Here is an 18971-nt window from a genome sequence, read left to right on the forward strand (position 1 = left end):
GGTCTCGAAAGCCTAAAATCTTCGTAACTCCAGGCGTAATAATTTCTATATATAACATCATATAATTATAAAAATAAAAATATACAGCTATGAATAAAAATATAAGAGAAACTTATATATTTTGCCACGGATGAATATTTCACAAAATAGGTTTGTTCACACATTTAGATAAATATGCTACATGACGTACAAGTGTACATTCTTGCGCTAAGTTGTAAAACAATAAAAAAGCAATCAACCCCGACGATTGTAGTTACCATAGCAATATACTTGTTCTAGTTCTTTTTAATACAACTGCTCTGCATTTACATATAAACCTGCCTCAGAGGAACTACAAGCATGATATATATTTATACATAGCAATGCTTCTATCTAACTGAAAACATATAGCAGCACATATTTACTAAGTGGGGTGTGCGCTTTCTTTGCCCTTGGACAACAGCTTAATTATGCATGCTGTTCTTCACTTTCACTCTCTCGTTTCCACCTCTCACTTTCTCTTCAGCACTGAACCTTGATTGCATTGCTCTTTTTCTCCTCTCCGCATTTCTCCCCCTCTAAGCCACAGCTTTAACTTGCATTAGCACGGGGTCACTGCGCGGATGAGTCGCACTTGAAAGCTTAATTATGTTATGACCTGTCGTGACCGAATTGCACAACAACACGAACGTTGTGATTTTAACTTCATTTAACCATTTTCTACTTCAACACTAAGTGATGTGCGTAAAATCCAGGCACACCTCGGTCGCTTTATTAATTTTAAAAGCGTTACAAAAAATGACGTATGACTCGTGAGGCAATGCGCATCATACGCCGCGTATTAGTCGCAAATAACGAGTAGTTGTGTACGACGCGTTGTTTACAAAATAATACAACAGTATGACGCAACTAAGCTGACCTACTTTCATTATAACTGAGCATAGGGACAGTTTTAATGATATACTATATGTATATACTATATCATGTCGCAATCCGCACTGTAGCGTATAGTATAAATTAGCAGCGCGAACCGTCCTTTGAGATTCTCAAATATTGAACGGTTACTAATGCCGCGTAAGACTAAAAAATTAATTGATTTGTTACGACTCATGTTCTGATAAAAGATGTATAAATTACGAACCAAGCTAATCAAAAGCAACAGTAAAAATAATTTAAATGTACCTTTGCGTTTTCCAGTCGACTTGCGCGTGCACACAATTCAAATACACAACCACACAATAAAAGAAAGCGTATACTTTCGGCATAAATAATACAAGAACCGCTGACCGCTTTTCATAAACGTTGTCACTTGCATTTTAAAACTTAGTCAAGACAATTATTTATGAAAGCACTAGGAACCCATATTGCTTAAACATTTAGTATGCTTATGTATTCATAAATTACAATTTTCTTTCATTCGGTTTTACTATAGTTTGTCCTATCCTAAAAGTAGATTTTTTGCGTACACGAAGCAATTATTCGTTTTTCTGCACTGTAAAATTCCGAAACATTACCTAGAGTTTATTATTACAACAGAAGTGGTGGTTGTTTAAAGCCAATGTAATGGTTTATGTGGTTGCATTACTCTAACTGCAATATGCAAATGTATTAGGAAACCGTTAAAGCACCAGATTCATGGCATATGTTATTTTTCCGGCTGCTGATCAAATATTTATTCCCATTTTGTTGCAAAATGCATACAAAAAATAACCACTGAAACGTCGGATAATTTAAATTTAAGAGAATATAAATCAAAAATTTACCAAAATTGGTAACCTAAAAAATAAGAAAATTACACTTTTTATACCAAAAACACCCTTTTTTGAAACCACAAATTATTTTGTTAAATTCAGTTTATTTCAAGTTATACAGGTTGAATTTTACGAATAAACTGAAAATGTGACTGTTATTTTGTATTTCGCGGTGTAATACAAACGAAAATCAGTTTCCTCATGTTGTTGTATCTGTTTGACAGCTTAGAATAGTTAGGCTGGTAAATTATTTAAAACCAAAAGATATTAGATTTATAATTGCATGCTTCCATTATTGTGATTACTGTGGTGTACTCATGATATATATATGTACAATATTGCCTAGTTCCAGGACAAAACAACACAAGAAATCTCCACTTCAACTGGGTGTACAAGAACATCAAATCCACATAAAAAATTTGTGTTTTTTGACGCACCAAACTCTTACTAAAACTTGTTTTTTTTTTCATTTCCAATTGCCAGATTGTGATTTAGAGGAATTGCCTCTGTTAGGCATCATGTCTAACAAGAACTGACGATCAACATTTTTTGCTAAAAAAAAACAATATATGATAAATATAACTTTCCTAAAAGAGTTACAGATGACAAATCAAGGACTTACAATGCTTACTGCTAGACTGGTTATACCCAAACTGAACTTGTGGCATTGCATTCCGTATTTGCTGAGCTGTTGGCCGGAAATTACCAAAACTTCTTTGTTGTAACTGTTGTTGTGCACGCTTGTATATAAAAAAAAAATTAATTTTTTCAAATTAATAAGAATTAAAAATACTTCATTGGTAAAAAATGGCATGAGAAAAGGGTATTTAAATATATATATATACATATATATATAGTATTTTTTTCAAACTTTGATTTTTTACATTTTTCAATAACTAATTTTACCTGAAGCAGCTGCTGGTGCTGTCTAAGCTGCTCTTCCTGCATTTTCTTGAGATGTTGTTGTTTTTGAAGTTGGTTTGCAGCGGCTGCTACAGCTGCCTCGAGAGAGTCGTTACTAGAGCTTATTTTTTCTGCGGATTGCTAAAAGCGAAAACAAAATTTAATAGGTTTGTTGTGAATTTTAATTAGAAGTAGTTTCGTGCCTATATTAGTAGTAGTGTCAAGCCTACTTTTAAAAACTCATGTTATTTTAGTGCCTCGATAAAAAAATCTTGAAAAGTAAATATTACAGTTGAACCTGTTTCTGCATTTTTTGTTCAATTTCTTGTTCTTGTTGAAGCGCCTTAACGAATGCAGTTTTAAGACGGTTAGTGTGTTCAGCTTTTAATGCTCGCTTCTGATTTGACATCACACACTGCAGGCACATTACACAATTTCCTTCTGCATTTATCTTCCATAAAGGACTGAAGTCTTTTTCACCTTAAATATTAAAAGCATAAGAATTTTAAACACAGTGTTCGAATAAATAAATATAACTTAATCATTCTTCGGTAATATTGTCGATTACTTGTTTTGCTGGTTGCTACCATGCATAGTTTAATATGTAATTTTGCTGTAGGTATAAAAAGCCTAATTTTATTATACCATAGTTTCATTTGCTACACCTGAACACCTTGGCGGATAAATTAAGCTTATATAGAAATGCTGTATGAAATAAAATTAACAGTTTTATACCAAAAATCTAAGCTACATATTAAAATATGCCTGGAAGCAAGAGCAGCAGAATATAAATAATGTTTTTTGCAACATTATTCAATCAACAGAAAATAAATTACATCTACTAGAAAGTGAAATAACATGATTCCTAACCAAAACAGATTTGTTTTGAAACATGGATAAGATAGTTCATTAATAATGAAACACAAACTTGTAATTGGTTTATAGTTAATTACATTGCATGCAGCTGAATGGGGGAAGTGTGGCTTCGTTAGCTTTGTTGCTTGACTTTGTTTGAAGTTGTTGAATTTTGCTTACAACCTGAAAACACGGAAGTAATTTAGACCTAAAAAAACACATATTTAATTTGGAGTAAAAACACGCAAATAATTTCGACCTAAAACACACAAGTAATATAGAGCTAAAAACATGAGAGCAATTTATGTCTAGACTGCCTATACTGTAGAAAAGATATCACTATATTGAGTTTGGGTATTAATATTTTATAAAGTTTAAAAAATATATACAGTACACCTAATTGAAAATTAGATAAGGTGTAATTGCTTTTCTCTAAAAAAATGAACTAAGATTTCAAATGTAATCTTACAACACAGTTAGGTTAGAAGAGAATACGTTTTAACTAAAAAAGGTTGCAAGTTGCAACGTGCAACAAACAGGGGTAAACCGGATATTTAAGCATGGTTTTACGCAATATACAAACTTTGGTTCAGGATGATTAAAACTTACTTAGTCTTGCGTTGTTACAAGGCATAGCAAAACCACATTTTAAAACATTTTTTTAAGCTCAAAAACCAGGTGTAATACAAAGGAAAAATGGTGCAAATTTTTTTTTTAAATAGAATTAAATAACGACACAAAAAATGTAAAAAAGAATAAAATATTGCCCCCAAAAAATAATGCTACAATAAATTTACCTCTTCCAATCCAACGAGACAAATAAACTCATTGCTTGCTGCACTAGGAAGGAAGTTGATCTCCGGCGGAGGAGGCTTAGGAGGAGGAATCTCAAGTAGGGTCTTCTCAAGTTGCTTCCGGAGCGCTAATTTTGCGGAGGCCTGGTTAAAATAAAAAAGTTTTCATATATTCGTCACATTAAAAAATCTTAGTGTTTTTAATGTTAAATTAAAAAAAAGTTTTTAATGCTAATTTATCAGAAATTGGACTAAACAGGATTTGGGTGTTAAAGCAATGGGCCAAGGTTTCTATTCCATATGAACAAGAATAAGCAGGACATTTAGCTACGGTGATTAACGGGACCAGCTTCGAGATACTTTCGATAGTTAATTCCGATTATAATAAAATATAATATCTTGAGTATATAACTGAAACATAAGAATCTGGGTAACTGAAATATTTATAGTATTTACGATATTTATTCATAAAAATTACAGAATAATTTGTCGACCTGTTGCTGCTTTAGTGTAGGTTGCGGTCGACTTTGTGCTTGTATCGCTTTTTGTTGTTGTTGTAAAAGTTGTTGCATCTTACTCAGATCACCAGGACTTTGACCTATTATAATGTTCCAACATGTTATGTTTCTATATATAATCAAATGAATATTTAATATTGCAGACTATATTTTATGTGGGTGGGGTCCTGCAGTGTGGCAAGTCATGGGATTTAGACCAGGATTGGGGCATTACCCCAACACCCGGGGTGCTGCCACATGAGCCTCACCAGATATTGAAGCCTGCTACTTCCCCAAAACTAAGTGACAACTTGACAAGGGTTATGATAGCAAGAGATGATCACTTGACAGCCCAGCAAAGTTTAATATTCCAGACTCATAATACGATCAAAATTTTCTGGGTCTGTTTAGTTTTACCACACACCAAATTTGAGAGTATGTAAAAACAGACACACATGAGGCTGTTTGCATGACTGGTAAGCCGTGACTGGAGAGGTTTTCCCAGTTTTACTGCAAGTTTTAAACGCTGATGACATACTGCAATGGAAATTAAAACCTTTGAGCAAAAAAGCTTTGTCTGAGAATATCTAAAATTTATATGCATATTAAATTATGTATATTGAATAAATGCGACTGCTTTATATACTCTGATGGGGGAAAACGACAGTCGTTAAAACTCGTATATTTTGTATCATACACCTCATGTTCGCTTACAGATTCAGTATAGCTAATAATTTAGACAACCCATTAGTAACCATTAGGTTGGAGCAATTCTCGCTTAGTGTCTTTCTGAAGCCCATAACAGTTGCAGGCTTGCAGCAACGAGCTGTGAACACTTAACCTCTGGATGCATCTGCACTAATCCCTGTACCACGGCGCTGGAATATTCAATACCAAAAGTTTTGCATTGACTTACCAAGTAATAACTGGGCTGCATTCTGTAGATTTAAGGAAGGATGGGCTCTCAATAAGGCTGCAGCATTCTGCGTTCCACCTGCAGCAGCAACAAGCTGGGGCATCTGTAGCATCGCTGCCATAGCATTCCTGTTTGCTTGGGCTTGAGCTGATGAAGTCTGAAAATTTGAAACAAAAATTATTATTTATATCAGAGGACTTGAACAGGAGTGCTATAATTGTTCCTAGAGGGTGCAGGGATACTGAAACATTAAGGTTGGTTTGGTCTACCACTCTACATAAATACAATTACAATTCTAGAAGAGGGTAATTTGGAAGGGGTGCAGCAAGGGAAAAAGGTTACGAATGTCAATAAGAACCACTGAAATTATATAGATTTATTCTTGTGCAATTGTTTTCAAATGACTATAATTTATAGATGTGTTTTGGTTAAGTTCTGCTTTGTTGAAGATTGTTACAAATTGTTTTATTTAGCGCAAACAAATTTTAAGTTATGAAATATAAACATGGTTCATGGCCAAGGTCTGGGAATTTACAGACCACAGACATTGTTAAAACATAACATAATTTTTATTTATCTTTTCGAAGACGATAACAAAGTTATGTTATTTAAAGAACGAGAGAAGGGATCAAAATTGTTGTGTTAATTAAGAGGACATTAGATTAATGCAACACTTGCCTTGTTATGACTGGATGACTGGTTGTATGATTTACTCATCGTGGATTTCAGTTGAGATGATTTATTTGATGAAATATTTGGAGCAGGAGATTGTGGTTTTATGTTCTGGAAGTATTTCAATGTTAAATCATACAGACAGTTTATGATTTGCCGATGATACAGACAAGAGGACAACTAATAAAAACACACAGGAAATATGGGTTTTTGGTGCACAAGGTATTTCCCCACAGTACTATATATATATATTTTAAATTTTACTTATGGTTTTTGTTTGAGCCATATAAGGAGTCTAAGGACTATTAGGACCTTTTAACACATAGTTGCTAACTTGCTAACAACCAAACATGCGGCCTTCAATGCATGTTAAGCCTTGTAAGCAAATAACCAACCTGGTGATGCGAAGGTCGTTGTTTTTCGTGCAGTGCTGGTGAATTAGATGATGTATTGATAGCCTTGAATAAAAAAATTATTACAGTTTCAAAAATAAAAATGAAAATTATTAAAGTTTACTGAAGAATAATAAACCAACTCTGGCTTCAATCATTGCTTCCATTGCATGCCTTGTAGGCGCAGGGTCTCGCCCATATAACCAACAACTTTTTAAGTTTTTATTATATAACACATGACCAACAACTTTTAAAAATATTGTATATATATATATTATACTAATTTATCTATATATAAAGCCTGGGCTATACAATGTAATTTAAGAAACATCGTTTCATTTAACTTATTTATAATTCAAAGATTATGAAACATACCTTTGGCTTTGACATCTGATTTTGTCGAAGTCTTTTAATCAAAGTAAGATGAGCTTCCTCTTTATGAAGTTCAGCTTTTAATTTTCGAATATTTTCTCGTTGTTCGTTTCGTAGCTGTGTAAAAAATAATAAGGTATTATTACTGTTATTATAAAAAATATAGGAATATATTTTTATAATGTTACATAGACTATTACATATAAACTCGTTTTTATTTTTTGATTTTTTTTTGATTTACCAAAACAACATATTTACATTCATGGTGAAAAAAAAAACAAAAAGATCAATAAAATACTGCCATTAGTCATCAGTCATCACTCATCATAGGCACCAACTGTAGGGTGGCATGGTGGGCAAGCCAACCATAGAATTTTCTACAACTAGTAATTAAAGGCAAAATCGTTTAAAAAGAATATTAAGATAATTATTATCATCTTTGGTTTATCTCTCAAACAAGAATAATAATTGTCACCTTCAAAATTCAGCATCTAAGTGTAAAAATGCCTTTTGGTTTAAAAATTAGGTTTGTGATTTTGTTCAACTTTCGATATTGGTTGATTTGTCTGAGTTTGCAGCTTTGAACTGTGTTGAAGTGTTTGAATATCATAAAAATATTTCTACCTTTTTAATCTTTTCGATTTCATCATCTTCCGTCACATTTTCCTTCCCGTTTTCATCATCACTGAGAACAATCACCGTTCCAACTGTTTTACAAAGATCAACTGCCATTTCTTCCACAGCAGGCTCTTCCACCTTTGCTTTAAACTCAACATCTTCATCTGGGAGCGTAGGAGGAGTACATGGGAGCTCAGGCTTCAAAAGATCATCTTTAATCGTTTTGCTTTTGCTCAGATCTTCTACCATTTCCTCTTTTGGTTGATCTTCAGGTAGATCTTTCAGTTCTGCATCTTTTTTATCATCTACCTTCTCTGCATCTTTTAGTTGATCTTTTTCTTCTAAATCTTTTGGTTCATCCTTTTGTTCTAAACCTTTTACCTGATCTTTTTGTTCCGAATCTTTTGGTTCATTATTTTCCTTTGCTTTTTTATCAGATATTTCTTCACAATCTAAACGTAATTTCTCGTCGGAAATATTTTCTGATTTGACTAATTCACTAGAGGCGTCAGGAACTTGTATCGCTGGAGTAGAAGTTCCAGATTTTGTTTCTTCTGCGACAGAATTATCTTCAATATCCATAGCTGTAATTAATAACGTCAGAAAGTGTTAGCCGATTATTTTAAATTAAATAATTTAAGGAATGTCACTCTAACTTTTTCACCAGTGTGCAACGAGTTTATTAAATTTGTTTGTATAAAGTTAAAACATTTTTTTCGCACATATTTTGTATTTGTCCCCCGAAAAATAATGGGCAAAATATAAAGTTTTTATGTTTAAGCTTTATTAGAGTAAAATTTAAAGTTTACATCACACGTGAAAGCAGAACATTAAATGTAACAATTAAGCACAACACACAAGACAAAACTGCGACTTGCATAAAAACGAAATGTGTTTATAAATTCACAGAGTACAAATGTATAAACAAGACAATTATACTTAAACTAAGTCTTTTTTAAATATATTTAGACACATTTGTGTCCAACCGTGTCTTTAGGAATAGTATGAGTTAGTTAATGTATCACTCTCTTATATATTTATCTATGTTTTTCACTTTCCTGTTAAATTAAATAAAATTTTCAGAAAATTTTTAAATAAAAAGAAAAGAAATACGGTTAACCAAAATCTCACTAATTAACCTAACATTGTTAATAACAAAATATGTTCTAACCTTCAACATCATCTTTGACGTCTTCTTTAACTTGAGTTACATCTTCCACGTCTGTCTTCTCTCTTTTTGATGCTACATCCAGATCCAAATCTGTGGATTTTCTCTTTAAGGAGATTGGTTCTAATTCAGAATTCTTTGATTGGCCTTCTTGGTCAGATTCAGCTTTTTTTTCTTCTTCCATATTCTGAGCTTAATTAGCCACACATCACGATTTATAGCTTGATATATAAAAGCTTTTAACTCAGCGCGGTAATAAAAGCAGGTCGACAATTTTTGATTTGGGAATGGGAATTACGTTTATATGAGAAAAGCATTTTTCGTCCGACCTTTCAATAAATGTTTTTCTTTGCCATCTCTCCTATTAACTAGTCGTAAATGCGCATGCGCACAATGGAACGTTTAATTTGCACTCGATGAAAGTTGAACTGTGACGCGCTATAACATTTTTTATAACAATTTAATAGATTCGCAGGAGCTTTTAACAACTTCCATCATTATCACGATCACTCAAAATTTCAAAGAGTGTTTATATACGATCTCTGGTTTAGATTATATGAGCACCTCATGCGGGTCATTTATCACATTTTTATCCTCGCGTTCACCTAAAGTGTAAGTTTTGCTGATTCACTTCATGCTCACACTTACTCAATGTACAAAAAAAGCAAACATCATGCTACACGCTAATCTTTAATTTATCCAAAGCGATGTTTTGAAACGTAAGTGGGCATGTAGATGTAATGTACTTTTAAATCGTTATTGAAGTTTTTGTATCAATGCATTCTAGTTCAGTTCAAGGAGCAAAACGTCCTTCCTTCGAAGGTGTGTGAAGGACGAGAGCAATTTAATAGCAATTTTAACTTACCTAAAAAATGTTTTATTTTTTCAATACGAAGATTAAATTTCGGAAAACGACAGAAATTATTTTTCAAATGGACTTTTTATTATGATAAAGCAGTAATAAAACAGAATAATATTTGTCATATTAGTTTAATGAACGATATGCACAACACATGTAAAGGTTAATATTAAAACAATTGGTTCGCGGTTAAATGGCTTACTGAAAAATAAAAACAGGATTAAAATACCTTCATAGTTTATGTGGCTAAAGTTGACAAAAACAGTACATTCAGTACAACGAGGGCACATAGACAATGTGCACATGGAATACACCAACAAAAATACAGAAATAGTACAACGAGTGCAGCGACATACATGTGATAAACATGCAACAAACACAACAACTCATTTATTCAAAAAGAGGACATGGTCAAAAAGTAACTAACGCGGACATAATCATTGAAACATCTACAAATAAAATATTGTTCAAATCTTAAAGAATATTTATCTTCAGTGTACACCTTATTTTATGTCCAACCACAAGAAGTCGAAGCCAACAACAGCTCTGCATTTCCCAATTAAAAAGAACAAGAATACAGCAGGAAAGACAGACATATAGCTACACTCATACAACACATCAACTTATACTAATACTGAGATAAAAAAAAAACGTTCGGCAATAACATTACTAATAAACAAAAACTTAATTTGAATAGTTACAAATTGAACGTTAGAAATATATGTTTTTTTTAACAACAGACTTGACTGCCAGACTGTTGTTAATAGTTGAAAACACGATCTGGATATTCGGATATTATGTGCTAAAAGTTGTCCTGTCTTTTCCAGCCCTACTATATGTTTGTAGGCATATGACAATAAGACACACATATAAAAATTCTAAGCTGGCCTTTTCGTAATACTCCAACAAAACAATTGTTTTAGTAATGCAGACGAACACTTTCTAACTTCCTTAAATCCGCTTCCTTATCCTAATCCGAAGTAATGGTGCTTTGTTTACTACCATATGGGACGAGGAAAAAAGGTGTCCCATCTTGCTCCACCCTAGTATATCATACTCATGGAAACATACGATATAAATAGGGTGAAACTGGAGTAATTAACACCAGGAAACGTTCACTGTTGTCGTAACATTACAACACGCTAGGTCGAAATAAGAGTAAGGTTATTCGGTTTTACGATTTCGCAGAAAAAGACGAACCAAGTTTAAACACCCACACGGGGCGCGCGAGGCTTTTCTTTTTTTTACTACAAGACAAAGAGAGTGTTGATTTTCACCAAAAGTAATCGTTACTCTGCAAGTGTATTGGCGAGTAAAAGGACACAAACAATATTTACCTTATATCTTAACTCAAACCAACTCTGGTCAAAATCCAAGGTCTCCTGGTACGTCACACTGTAGGATCTCACTGGTATAGAAGCTCAACCCCAAATATATAAGTGGTAAGAAACTTTAAAATAAAACTTCAAACAGAAAACAAACTAAACATATATACCTATGTAAACAGTAACTGCAAAAGCAAATTGCAACAAAAAGCTTAACTTTGCCAATTGTATTTTTCATTTTCGACTTCAATTTGTCTTATAGTAACAGGAGTTGTACTAGTTAACCTGGCCACAAAGTTTTCAGCAATACCACACTTTTGCATGTCAGAAGATGGGGGTTCTTTGTTATTGCCCATAGTTGCATCACTTGGTGCGTTAAATGGTGCAGTGTACATGTGTGTACCGAACGCACAAGTGAAGTTACCATCATCTTGTGTTTTGTTCAGTAAGGTAATAATACCACTTAGTTGGTGTGGCATTAGTGGACCAGATATATCAAGACTAAATCTTTCTTTAGGAACACCACTCTTTTTTGCTGACTGTCTGTCAAATTCACTTCCATCATTTTCACACATCTGTTGAATAAAACACAGATGAAATATTTTGTTTTTTTCCTCTTCCTGTACTTACTTATATGACTTGTTGCAAACATAAGACTATGGAAGGTTTTGGAGTAATAGGTCAACTCTGGCCTACACCCCAGCTGACAGGAAATTCAGGAATCATGTCATGCCCTGCTACATAACCTCACCCATATAAAATATACTGGCCGTTCATACCATCTTTATGAAGAAAAAATAAAACTATGGTCCATGACAACTTTTACTCTGCAGATGCTGTAAAACAATTTTGAAGTAACTTACTGCTTTATAAACCTATTTGTATAGCAGTAAGTTACTCTGGCAGTTTGACTGTCTAAGAAAATTTAGGCAGTTAGCCACGTAGCCAAAAAGTACCCCCTTATTAATTAACTGCCTCTATATTAAATAATGACAATTTTTACTCAAATTGATTAAACGAACTGACCTTGGCAATTCCTGCCCTCAGATCCAACTTTTTCAAGGACGAACCAATAAAAGGGACTGGGGACAAAATAGTTGGTGGTACGCCAGCTTGTGGCCCAGAGTTTGCTGTGCTGCTTTTGCAGTTGAGTAAATAGTTGAAGAGAATCTGAAAAACATTTAAAAACAAAATTGTAAATCATCATTTCACAGCGGAAAAATCAGAATTTTGCTGTAATATTAAGAAAAGACAGGATATTGCGACAACACACAGTCTGTAAAACACACTTAAAAAATAGATTTATAATTAATTGATAAAAAGAAACATTTACTTCACAATAGCTTTGTGAAGATAAAATCATTTAAAGTAGAGTAACACCCTAACACCTGTGTTTGTGTCATTCCCTTCACAAGAACAGCAGTCCGTGGTTGTCCATCGCTACGAACTGCTAAATTTATTTCTTTATTTTTCCTGAATTGAAGTCCGTTACTGATGTCTTTCCATTGCTGCTCTTCTTGCTAATGTAAAATTGAGTGTAATTCTTATTTCTATGAATACATAGATATTCTATGTGGGTGAGGTCCTGCAGTGGCACGCAATGGGACGTTAGATTTAGACCAGAGTTTGTCCATTACTAAATATTATATTGAATTTGCGTTCGCAACTGTTTTCCTCCGCTACACTTTTATGTCAGATTGAAGAAGATATTAGGCCAGGTACAAAATCGGAACGATAAGACATTTTTACCCCAAGTTTTAACTACTACACACATAAATTTTATTTATCGCTTCCGATACAGTAGATCAGGTTAATTAATAACAACAAAGAGAAGGGAATTAGCAACAAACGACAGTCAAGCTGCAGGTAAAAACTACTTTAAAGTGTCAGATAACAGTGTGGATGCTAAACCACATTACAGTATTAATTATTGAGTTGTATTTAATTAAGACAAATAAAGATATTAATATTAAAACATTTATATTTGAAATATTTTCCAAGCCAACCTACCTCATCTGCCTCCACATCTGCACAGCAATGTGATTTATCTGTGATGTCATAATGACAATAGTTACAATGTTATTCAAAAAACGTAATGATACTACCCAGAGGCCACTAATGGGTTGTCCAAACTTTTAGTTATAAAGAACTAACAAACCCACAAAATTACATTCATGGTCACTTGTAAGCTGCCACAAGTTGTTTGAAACAGAACATATATTTTATAACTACTATCGTTTTCTAGCCACGCAAGGATAAATCAAGTTTTAGTCCTGTATACATGTTTAAAAATACAAATTGATTAAATATATTGAGTAATATTACAAGTAGTTAAGTCGGTGTACAAACTTTGTTAACTAAAATTACTTTTTTCAGCAACTGGTCTGTTTTCCTTTGATCCTTCATTCAAATCTTTTACATCGGAATTTACAGAATCTACAAAATATTGTTTACATTACTGAGTTAGAATGTGTTTTTAAAAATAATGTATTTTGTAAAGTATTAAATTGGTTTTAAAGATGTGTTAAACGAGGTTCTTTGGTGTTTTTTAAATATCCTTCTGCAAGTACAAAAAATATAAACAAAGCTAGTTTCATATTTTAAAATGTACATATTTAACAAATTATTTTACAAGACAAAACATAGTAATTTAAATACCAGTTTGTCATTATACTGACATATGTTACTTCAAAATAAGTAATACGAACAATTATGACATCACTAACCAGATTGTTGCGTATTTAATTGTTGTAACGGCATCGTGAATTCAATACCTTCCGATTTCAGTGATTTACGAAACCCCATAGATGTTGGGGTGATAAGGCAGTTGACCTGTTTAATAAACACAAGTATTATGTTACTTCTGCTACCAGGCATAATGTAAATATTCTTTTAGCGGCTCATCTGGTATAAAAACCGAGTGTATTTCCGATTTTTTTGCCGTGTCAGGACTTTTTTCAAGAATGGTTTTCCAAGATTGTATAAACTGAGCAGTGGACAATTCAGGTCACACGTTATGAGTATAATATATATATCCTTAACTGCTTATCCAGACTGTGTCTTTTAGTCATAACAAATATTAAAGACTGTTGTTTTTTCATCAACTTCGTTTACTACATATGTTTTTTTATTATTGTATGTCTAGATCAGGGGTTCCCAACCTTTTTTCTCTTATTACCCATTTCTGTCCAGATCAAAGTCACATTACCCAAAATCTAATTTTAAAAAACTGTCATCCTAAGTCTGAACAGGATTTATGGGTTTTCTTGTCACACTTCATTCTTCCTACAACAAGTTAAACTGAAAGATCTATTCGACAAAATATAGCTCGCTCGTCTCAACACTAACTCTCTTCAAACTTGCAAGCGTGGGCTTGCGCAATATCCTACGATCTTTGTTTCCATCACAATGACGATTGTGAAGTAATGTAACATCAAGGGTTGGGATTAAGCAATACATAGGTCACGATAATGGATTGCATTACAATGCCGCTTGTGACGTAATGTATTGCCGCAAGTTTGTATTTCTTACCTTACGATAATGGATGACATCACAATACAGCTTGTGATGTAACAGTTACGTTGGTGGGCGTATGTTTAACTATCAGTAACGTAAATCTAGCCAGAAGTTCGTTACATCTATAATTCTACATATTCTGGTTCAGCATCCATCTGCTATCCTGAAATTACCCACATGTGGGTAATTACCCATAGGTTGGGAACCACTGGTCTAGATATTCCATTTTCTCCATAATCCAAGTTTCGATAGCCCTAGCACAAGCATGTAGATAAGTAGACAAGTTATTAAAAGTATTTTATGCTGTTTGAATAATTAGTATTTTTTTTGTTTCCATTTTAACTTTAATATTACTTTCCCTGATAAAATATTCCCGGATGTCAGACGAAATGTAACAAATACACCATGTTATTTATACCAGATGAGCAACCAATAGATGATTTAATATTATAACTTTTGAACAATATCATTTATAGACTTGCATTGTAATTAGGAATAGATAATTAAACACTATTATCAACTCACCTCACAGCAAGGTGAAACAACCGCTGATCTAAACAGGGCTGTATATTGTTGAGCACAAATGTAGAAATATGGACAAAGGTTTTCACGGAGCAGTTGGTACGAAGAACGAAACGCAGCAGCCCTGGAAAGAAAGATTTGTCATCATAGTTTGTGCACATACTTTAGTGCAGTGATTCTTAAACTGGAGGGGGGGGGAAAAATAATAAAATAAAGTGTAACATGTGATGTATCAACTATGCTTTATTGCTTTTTAAATCTGAACAATATATTTATATACCAGCCAGTAAACCAAGGCAAAGTGCATGTATGGGTTTTCGTTTGGCACTAGTAAAGGTACGTTACAGATTAGGCTGGTGGTTAGTTAGCCGTTATAAGGGGGGTTGGGAGTTAGCAGATAACCAAGAAAAGGATACTTTCACCTTTCGTTTATTTTTATGTCTGGCAATTTAGATAGTTCCCCCTGAGCATACGATAAAATAGGTTCTCTACATTTATTTACAAAATTCAAAACTTTTTATGGTTACACCTTTCATGCATGCCAATTTATCTGCTTTATTTATTAGAAGTCTGTACATAAACCTAAAAATTCCTATATAAAGCAACACTGCTTACAAATGCTCTGCATCTGTATGGTAATTTCCCAGCAACACACTATTACCTTTTTTGCATGGTAAAAAGTTGTGCGAATAGCGATTTTTTGTTTTGCATGATCATTGGTTTATGCGCGTATCAACATTGAGTTAGCTTATTTTAGCGCAATATTGTTAAATCTAGTTTATAAAATAGGTTTTGATGCTTCTTGGGGCTATTACTAGCTAAAAACTGTAAAACTAATACCCGAATAAGATTAGGCTCTTAAAAGTGAAACTGTACTTCCACCATACTTTTCTTTACTCGCATAATGTGAGTAACAACCAACCTCCAACTGCAGATGACACGCTTATGGCGTTATGCGTGTTAACTTTGTTTTTGCGAGTAAATATGCGAGTACTTACGCGCATAAAAGTGACCATGCAAAAAGGGTATAACTTACACAATATATACAAAATATCTTCACAATGCATACACGATTGTTGAGCATTTGCAAACACATGTTTACACAACAATCACCAACAAAGTTACATTCGTGGTAACTCGTAAGCTGGTACGAGGTGTATGAACACCCGTGTTATAACGACCGTCGTTTTCTTGGCACGCGAAGATAAAGCAAGTTACATTCATTCAACAACATTAGGTTTTAGATATGTAAAATTGATTATATATGTGTCTTACCAGCTATCATACATGCATGTCTTTGCATGTTCGGTTGAAAGAGGTTCCGTTGTTATTCCAGGAACCAACCGACAATCAGAACCAAACCTTGGGAATAATTTAAACCACGGCACAGACGGGTGTTGGTGGTAAACTAAACACTTACATAACTCAATACGTAAGTCAGACTGTGTTTGTGTTGTGGTCTAAAAACAAAAACAAATTAGTGTTAAGTGTTTCAAATTAGCTAGATTTCATATTCCTAATATAATAACTGGGTGAATTTATTTTGTCTTTTGGTCACTGTAATTCGGGTAGAAGCTAAATATCATATACATATATATATATATATATATAACTGAAAAGGCAAGCTGACGTTAAAAAAGGTAAAACAGAAAACATTACAATTAATAAATATTGCGAACGGAGTTGCACTGGTTCGCATGAATGAGCTTTCTGGGTGTTGAAGTAATTGGCCAAATATGACCTAAATCCCAGGCCCTTGAATAGATGAGAAAATAGAACCAACCTCAAGTTTTTGACAACGCACAGATCTTGTTATAGATTTTGCTTCCTCGTTTCCACGTACGCGTGCACACCACGCAAATGATGATGGAGATAAAAACCTGGAAGGTTTCATATTTCATTATTATCAAATCATTTTGAACACTATGTACACTAACACTATATTTACCTTGGGTGAATCCTAAGGAAGGGACTTGAGGTTTAAGCTAGAGTTTGCTCATTACCCTAACACCCACGGTGCGATTGGTCCCATGTCTGTTTAGTGTTTTGCCCAAATATACACATGTTTGAGCCACATAACACTTTCTACATACCAATTTTTCAAATACAAGACTAGCTAAATTAGAACCTACCCAGGTAAGATTAAACTACTAACCTTGCTTTAGTCTTTATACTCCAATCAGCAGGTAGTGCGTCATGTTTTGTTTTTTTCTCCACTGGTGCCAATTTTGGAAAACAATCAGGCTGCATAAGCAAACAGTAAGATATAATAAACAAGATAAGATTACCTTGGTAAGAATTTTAATATAGCACAAAATTCCCCCTAAAGAAAGGCAATATAGATTGAACTGAATTTAAAAAAAACAAATTACTGTTAAAGTTTGTAATAAAAATTTAATTTATTCCTTCGAATACAGTAGCGAAAATCAAATCATATAAAAAAACAGCGCAACAAACGACACACTTTATAACACGCTAGGGTTAAAAATATTTATAAATAAAAGTGTTGCTGCTAAACCCAAATGTTACTCAACTGTAAACATGGCCTGTATCGAGTCTTCATTAAGAAATACAAACCCAAGATCATTATTATCGAGAACTTCCGCGTTTCTATGTTTATCTTCCTGCTCTATAGGACTAAGGAACAAAAGTAAAAAACGCTAGGTTTTCTTTTTTCGGTAAACCATTTTACCCCCTTAATAATGCTATTTATAAAGTGTGCTTTTTCACTAGATTCATTTTCTTAATAAATTTAAAAACATATAAAATTTTATTTAATGAAACAAAAACCCTGGTTTGTCCTGGCATACAATTGCCATGTGGCAATTTTATATTTTTAAAATTTATAAAAATATTCATAAATCATGATATTAATCCTCACGAACCTCTTGACTTCTTTCTCCCACAATGGAACTTCCGGTGTTGTGTCAACCTCAGTCACTGATAAAATCCTCTTCTTACCTCCGAACGATTCCTCGGAACTACTCCTCTTCTTTGCAAACGGGTTTGCCAATCTTTTCTAAAAAAAAAAACATCTTTAATTTTGCACTAATGAAGAATCCTCCGGTTTGATACATATTAGACTGGTGAGAGGTTGATACAACTTGATAGTTTAGGGTTATTAGTTAGAGGTGGTCACTGGTTATATTGGTAGTTTTGGTAGTTACATTCTGTTATAGTAGTTAATGGTCAGATAACGTGGGAGCAAGCTTATTCACCAGCATTATTATTTTTTGTGCATTCGTATGAATAAAGAGTTAAAAAAAAGCCTAATGTCTCCGTCTGCACAGTATGACAGGTGCATAGAGGATTTTTTTACAAGTTATGCACATAGGCGTAAAGTTTTACTAAACGTTAGGGTTGCAAAAACCAGAAAAAAAGGAAGTCTTCGCGCCGGTAGGCGCAAAAAAAAAACGGTTTGCAACCCTTTGTTTTCGGTTTGCAACCCTTTAAATATGTGCTTTGTAAAAGCTCATACAAACGTAAACGTAATCAGAATTACGTAGGGATGAGACAAATTAAAATTACGCGTGTTCGGCGAGTCCGTGTAATGAGAAACGGTCGAATCCGATTGCCTGGCGAGTGACGTCACAGTAGCTATGTAGCATGCGCCTTTCGTCAAGCCCGCACGAGTGTGTGGTTATCTTACAAACGAAGACCCGTCCGTCGGAAATAGTAGGTTTCCAGAACAAAATATCGCGGAAATAAACTGCCTAAAACGTTTCCAACACTGCTTTATATTTATATGCAATGTTTTCCTCAGGCAGCAGCATATTTATTACGAAATAGTAGGGATTCACACGTGGATTCATTGCATCATAATAGCGGTTGT

At 33.6% G+C, this 18971-nt stretch overlaps 2 protein-coding genes and 1 long non-coding RNA gene across 4 annotated transcripts; 1 reads left to right on the forward strand and 2 right to left on the reverse strand.

The window, feature by feature from the left end:
- Positions 1-1814: 1814 nt before the first annotated feature.
- Positions 1815-9220, reverse strand: LOC100184077 (transcriptional repressor p66-beta). 2 transcript variants are annotated; one of them, XM_026836877.1, is made up of 14 exons: positions 8921-9220; positions 8136-8333; positions 7756-8081; positions 7135-7248; positions 6763-6825; positions 6374-6478; positions 5696-5852; positions 4777-4880; positions 4286-4426; positions 3587-3671; positions 2932-3113; positions 2637-2774; positions 2353-2470; positions 1815-2282 (listed from the first exon to the last, which is right to left on the reverse strand). In XM_026836877.1, the coding sequence occupies exons 1-14, from the start codon at positions 9099-9101 to the stop codon at positions 2197-2199; spliced, it is 1998 nt and encodes a 665-aa protein (XP_026692678.1). In that variant the 5' UTR covers positions 9102-9220; the 3' UTR covers positions 1815-2196. The 2 variants fall into 2 exon arrangements, with proteins under 2 accessions (XP_026692678.1, XP_002121701.1); XM_002121665.5 differs by having other exon boundaries at positions 7756-8333.
- A 328-nt stretch (positions 9221-9548) lies between these two features.
- Positions 9549-10440, forward strand: LOC113474717. Its single transcript, XR_003396405.1, has 2 exons — positions 9549-9636; positions 9705-10440. It is a non-coding gene; the product is annotated as an uncharacterized LOC113474717 (long non-coding RNA).
- Positions 10441-11051: 611 nt separating this feature from the next.
- LOC100177723 (protein downstream neighbor of son homolog) lies at positions 11052-18158 on the reverse strand (the record flags this gene model as incomplete). The annotated part of the gene is given in 12 exon segments (XM_009861841.2): positions 11052-11676; positions 12128-12271; positions 12490-12621; positions 13112-13149; positions 13469-13537; positions 13828-13933; positions 15143-15263; positions 16415-16599; positions 16923-17019; positions 17295-17383; positions 17674-17776; positions 18025-18158. Coding segments are annotated over 12 exon segments (1581 nt in total), but the record flags the coding sequence as incomplete, so codon positions are not given.
- Between the last annotated feature and the right edge of the window lie 813 nt (positions 18159-18971).

This window comes from Ciona intestinalis, chromosome 11, assembly GCF_000224145.3.
Source record: "Ciona intestinalis chromosome 11, KH, whole genome shotgun sequence".
NCBI classification, from domain to species: domain Eukaryota; kingdom Metazoa; phylum Chordata; class Ascidiacea; order Phlebobranchia; family Cionidae; genus Ciona; species Ciona intestinalis.